This window comes from Bombus impatiens, unplaced genomic scaffold, assembly GCF_000188095.3.
Source record: "Bombus impatiens unplaced genomic scaffold, BIMP_2.2 scf_0106, whole genome shotgun sequence".
NCBI lineage: Eukaryota > Metazoa > Arthropoda > Insecta > Hymenoptera > Apidae > Bombus > Bombus impatiens.
Genome location: NT_176525.1, coordinates 63,052 through 69,263, shown reverse-complemented (window position 1 = coordinate 69,263; position 6,212 = coordinate 63,052). Strand labels below are relative to the sequence as shown.

The window sequence follows — 6,212 nt, the reverse complement described above, 5'->3', positions numbered from 1 at the left end:
CCGTGTCGAAAAGTCGAGCCGCTCGAACTGCGTCTCGACGGTTGTTCGTCGACGTCCTTCGGCAATTCCTCTTCTTCCTCCTCGTCCATCGATTGGACGGGACTATCAGGACCGGAAGTTTCTCCAGAGGAACCTTCTTCCATAGCAGAGGACAGTTTCTCTTTCTTAACTTCCTCTTCGTGCGCCCAAGTATGATAATCGGTCACTCTCGCAAACACCGCTTCGATACTCTCCGCAGATTTTCGCTTTGGAATAGGTTTCTCGTCTCGATACCTGTCTCGTTCCTCCATTCGACGATCCTTCGCCATCGTTCCGTTAATCTTACTCGTTCGTAGCTCTTCTTTATCCTCTTTCGCCTGCTCTTTCGCTATAGTGCCAGCCTTCATCTTCAGTTCTCTCAGGACGAAAGACATCTTCTCCTTTACCGTTTCGTCTGGTTGGTACTGATCAGTCTCCTCCGGTTCCTCTACCAGCACCTCGCCCATCTCTACCTCTATCTGCGATTGCCTCTCAAGTTCCTCGAGCTTCCTCAACTCGTACCGGTACCACTCGTCCTCGGAGTCGATCGAGTCCTCCGTACTTTGCCGCCTGGATGAGACCCTCGACGTACTTCGATAGGAATGCGTGCTTCGGTTATCCTCGTCCAATTCACCCGGTCTTGAACCGGTCCATGGAATTTCGAGCGACTGCTGATGCCGCGGCAGGAATCGACTGCCTGGCGTTTGACCCTTCGTGCTTGACGCGGATGGGCTTCCTTCCGACGGTGGAGCCTCCTCCGATATGCTGGTTACCAATTCGGGAAGCCTGGTGCTGCTAGATTTCTCGCTCCTCTCGCTTTTTTCCGACATATCTTCCGGGTATTCAAAGCTTGTTTCCAGAGTTTGGACGGTACCTTCGTCGGACTTCTTCTCGGTGCTGCCCTCTTCACTGGGAGGCTGTTCATCGGAGACCGTGGAGGATTGTCTCTGACGATACTTGCCTAATGCTCTAGACACCGCAAATTCCATACTTGCACCACCCATCAGAGTCACAGGAGGAAGTTTCGGAGCCTTTTCGTTGGGAGCTTCGTCGGAGCTACCAGCGGATCGTTTGATATCCCCGACAGTTTGAAATATCGATGAACCGCCAGAACCAGAACCTGTGCTCTTCCCAGATGTTTCTTCTTCGAAGCCACTGATCTGTTCAGGAAGTTCGTGATCCACATCCTTCTTTTGATCTTTCTCTTTGGCCCAAGCGTCTTGAAGAGCTTGCTGTTGTAACTGCTCCTGATGCTGTTGAATTTGCTGTTGGAGAGCTTGCTGTTGCTGCTGTTGTTGTTGTATATATTCTTTCTGTTGCAGAGGTAATGGCTGAGTTGTCGGTTGCTGTTGCTGAGGAACTGGTTGGGGCACCTGTTTACGTTTCGTGCTAGTTGTCTTTACCTTGGCAAAGAATGGAGGTTCTTGATTTACGTCCGACATCACGCTGTCTTCGTCTTCTGACAGGCCACTCTGTCTACCACTACTCCATTCGGTTTCGGACTGTTCAGGATCCGATAAAGATTGAGATTGATGATTTCGTCTTTTAGCCTTCTGAAGAATTCCGGATACGGTGGACACTAAAGTGTGTTTCTTCTTCTTCCTGGCTGCCTGGCCTCTTCCACGACCTCTTGCCATACCTGCTTCCTGCGGAAGCCTCTGCTGTTGCTCCTGCGATATATCCAAATCTTCCCTCCTCACTCCACCAGGTAACGAGTGACTCCTGTGTCGCTTGCTCAAGTGTAAATCAGGTAACCAGTTGCTCATGGAGCTCATCGCATTTTTTAAGGACGAACCGCGTTTCATCTTCTTGCCAGCTTTCGCATTTTCTATCTCGTGGTCCTTCAAATTCGACGCAATACTAATATACCCTGATTGAGATACTATTACGCTCGAAGCATCGTAATATTCTTGCTGATGTTGCGTTTGATCAATAGGCATTCTTCCTGTTTCGTGGTCCTGAATGTATTGATGTTCTCTTTGCCGTTGTCTCTGATATCCATCCGTAAGTTGTGCGCTTTCGGAACTACTCAACCTTTGACTGTATGGCTGGTACTGTTGCTGATAAGCTTGTGGATAGTTCTGATTCGCATACGTGTGATGATACTGATGTGCCTGATACGTCGGTGGCTGAGGATATCTTCTATCGGTGTATGGGCTTTGGGCATAGCTACCGTCCGATGTTAGCGATCTGATGCTGGAGGACGTCGAATCGTGAGGTATCTGGTCTTCCATCGAATTTAGCCACGAAGTCTCGTTCGTCTCCGTTCGCGGCAGATTTGCGCTAGTCGGATAATAAGATAGTGCGTCCGTGATATTCCCTGTGGGGAACATTGTGCGATACATGGCGGCTTTGTACCCTTCGTGGTTTGTCATTCCGTCAGTGTACGCGCTGCCTCGTGAAGGTTTCTTCAGGTGACCTCCTACAGCGGCCGATTCCGTATATTGAACAGCACTATAATTATCCTGGTAGCTGTTATACTGGTCCATTGCATCTGGATAGTAAGCAGTGGTCGTAGTTTTCGGACCATAGCCCCCAGCGCTGCTGGTATAGACGCTCGTGATGGCCTGTTGTCGATTACTCCCAGCTACGGAATAAATGGCAGGTTGCTCAGACCTATACACATAGTCGATCGTGGTTCCAGGCGGTACGGTGTCGTAAGTATGCTGTAAAGTTTGCTGGCGACCTCGTTTCTTTGGACTCTGACAAGTGGTCGCGATGGGTGCTGGAGGAGGTACAAAACTGTACTCCTCTTTGGTGGTCGGTGTCTTTATCGACGTGTAGCCTGACAAATGATTCATGGCTGCGGTGTAAGAGTGGCTCGTAACGGTATAAGTGGCGGTGGTAGTACTCGTGAAAGCGTCTCTTCCTTCCGGCGTATCGTACAGCGGTTCCTGCGTAATGACCGAGGTTGTGGTTTCCGGAAGAGGTGGAATTGGACTGGCAGATCTGACCGTCGTTGTACTTGGGATTAAAGTTGATCTGGGATGATCTACCGAATACGAAGTGAGCATCTTGGTGATTGAACTTTTTGGCGAGCTCGGCGACTTGTCCAGGCTGCTCCACCCACTCATTGAAGATAGGCCGGAATCAGACTTGACTGCAACGATGTTGGCCACGCTTGGCTTGGCTGTGTGCTTAGGCGAGACTCGTGGCGACTTAGGCGAGTGAGGAGTTCGTGGACTTAGGCGACCTTGTTCCAGGGAAACCAGTTTCTCCGTGCTCCTCAAAAACGTAGGACTCTGAGGTCGTTTTGTTTCAGCTTCTCTCTGATCAGGTCCTGGCATCAGGAAAGGCTCGGTTGAGTCTCGAGGAGCTGGCGGAGGCGGCGAGCTGGGTGACGGACTTGGAGGAGTTCTACTTTCCTGGAATTCCAAATTCAGTCGAGCAGTGCTACCGAAATAACCGTCCTGCCTGGTTCGAAGACTCTGCACACTGTGGACGCTATGGACACTATGGACGCTTCCCGCAGAGTGAGTAGGAGATGGGATTTTGTCAGTAGTGGTGCTGTAAATGGTGGGAGAGGCGCAGGTGACAGCCGCGAAGCTTTCGGCCATAAGATCGGTCAGTTCTTTGTTCTCCGCGTAGCCTTTGGCGAAGCTACCGACGTCAATAGGCAATTGGATCACTGGCTCTGGACTCTTTTCCCGTACAGCTGTTGCGTAGCTACCTAGCCTGGGTGGAGTGTAAGTACTCGAAATGGAATCTAAGTTCGTTCTGGACGTGGACGTAAGTCTTGGCGAAATTGATCGAGTTGTGAAGTCACCGTCAGTAGCTAGACCACTATCTGTGCTCACTCTGGAGATCGATCGACCGGTCGATCCGGGACTTTTCGAGAAGGTCCAACTATCGACATCGGTTTCGGCGTAAATCTTTCTTAGCTGCTCGTCTATACTACTCGCTTCTTCCGCCAATTTAGCTTCAGCTTCGGAACTATATTGTCGTTTCGGAGAGTCCATTAACTTCGACTGTAACTCTATCAAGTTCTGAGAGTCCTTTTGTAATTTATTGGTCAACCTGTCCAGTTCGTGTAATTTTTCCAGAGCGACTTGGTCGATGGAACTGAGTCTAGAGAGCTGGGCCAAATCTTGTTCGCTGACACAAGGCGTATTGCCACGATAACTTTTGTAATCAGCTGCACTAAACACTTCGCCTTCGTCCTCGTCCGCTTCGTCTTCCTTTTTCGTCACTGATTCCTGAATTTCTTCCTTCGTTGGTTTTGTAGTCAATTCCTCGAGTTCCTTCTCTTTGGTCATAGCTTTGTCGAACATGTTCGACTCCGCCTCTTTCTTTCCATTCACATCCTCATCCTCCGCCTCCTCCCAGATCATACCCAGTTGCGACGTTGGTCTGGACGTGTCGCCGCAAATTAAATCCTCCCTGTACGCGTTGTTCAAGCTTCTGTAGAACGCCTCGTCTGGAATGTTACTCTCTTCCGCGAGAGTCTCCAGAGTGTCCAAGTTCCTCACGTTTCTATGCATGTCGGTAACTACCGCGGCAGCGGTTGAGCTGTCCTGCGTGAGTCCGTGCATTCTCGCGATCTCCTGCTGAGCTAATTTCTCTCTTATCGCGTTCGTCTCCTCTATACCCATGGTGGCGCCTATGCTCTTCGCGATCGCGTCCAACTCGCCAACGGTGCTCTGTTGATTGGCTAATGTCTCCTCCACCACCACGTTGGCAGTCTCGTGAGTGCCACCGCTCGCGTAGAATTCGATCAATTGACTGATCACCGTTTGTTGTTCGTATAAGAGGCCCTCTAACTTCTCTAGCCTCTCCCACATCTTGATGTATTCCTGACTGAGCAGGTCTAACGCCCTCCAGGCGTACCTCAGCTCATTCTCCAATGTATTCAACCTCGTGCCGAGTCTCTCCATATAGTCTCCGATTATGTAATCGATGTTGCCATCCGTGGTGGTACTGCTGTAGGCCGGTAGGGCTGGCGAGTGTGCCCTTGGGCTGGTTGGGGCTGGCCCACCCAGCTTCGTCGAATCCATTTTCATCTAAGTTTGCGTTTTTATGACGCAATACGTCGAGTCGACCTCGTGTCTTCTATGTTTCGACGAACCTCCAAGTATGATATTTAGGCTGTCGATGATCCCTGAGGCGATTCATCATGCATACTGTGCGACTCGAATGAAAACAGAATTACAGCGTTGCCTGTGGCCCGAAAAGGAACATGATCGACACTTCAATGCATCTAGCGCAGACTTTCGACATGATCGAACTACGGTAATTCGATGCACTGTTATCGATTCCCATGTTGATTGTCCTTTTCCGTTTCTTTCTTTACTTGTACTTTTTGCCTCCTACTGTTCACTTTACACACGTCGATCAAACTGTACACTATGATTCGTTCACTTGCTACGTTAATATATATATTATATATTGTCACTCTGTCTCTCTGTTTTCTGTCCTCCAATCAACTCGTCCCTTTGTTTTTTTCTATTACACTATAGCTGCATACACAAAGTTTGATAATTATTGGGCGCGATCTTGACGAACCATACGAGATCGCGCGGCACTCTGCAAATGGCACTTCGTAACCAGTCTCGTGCATTCATGCCGCTGCCGCTATCTGTAAAACAGGAGCAAACGAATTGCCGTGGCTTAGTACGAGACATGCTCGTACTGAGTCACCGCTGACACAGTTTCCATGGTGCTACATTTATCCTATCGAAAGTATGTTAAAGTTTGTTAAGAAACAAGAACTTCAATCAGAAAGATGCACAAGACACTGGCTTATTTCCCACGAACACCGAATCAATATACATCTCCTGTATATTTGATTCAGCTTCCTCCATGATATACCTGTTTTCTTCTTTTTAAATCAATGACACAAATCACTGTTTTCTGTCCTCCAATCAACTCGTCCCTTTGTTTTTTTCTATTACACTATAGCTGCATACACAAAGTTTGATAATTATTGGGCGCGATCTTGACGAACCATACGAGATCGCGCGGCACTCTGCAAATGGCACTTCGTAACCAGTCTCGTGCATTCATGCCGCTGCCGCTATCTGTAAAACAGGAGCAAACGAATTGCCGTGGCTTAGTACGAGACATGCTCGTACTGAGTCACCGCTGACACAGTTTCCATGGTGCTACATTTATCCTATCGAAAGTATGTTAAAGTTTGTTAAGAAACAAGAACTTCAATCAGAAAGATGCACAAGACACTGGCTTATTTCCCACGA

At 48.9% G+C, this 6,212-nt stretch overlaps 1 protein-coding gene across 9 annotated transcripts in view; it reads right to left on the bottom strand.

Annotated features, from left to right (window-relative positions):
- Positions 1–5,634, bottom strand: part of LOC100744677 — a 126,354-nt gene extending 120,720 nt beyond the window's left edge. For 4 of the 9 annotated variants that reach the window (XM_012380705.3, XM_033318646.1, XM_033318647.1 and 1 more), the window contains exon 1: positions 23–5,634. In XM_012380705.3, the coding sequence (XP_012236128.1) occupies positions 23–5,018 (4,996 nt within the window). In that variant the 5' untranslated portion in view covers positions 5,019–5,634. Of the gene's footprint in view, positions 1–12 lie in introns of all 9 variants that reach the window. The other 5 variants (XM_033318651.1, XM_033318652.1, XM_033318653.1 and 2 more) reach the window with 2 other exon arrangements.
- Between the last annotated feature and the right edge of the window lie 578 nt (positions 5,635–6,212).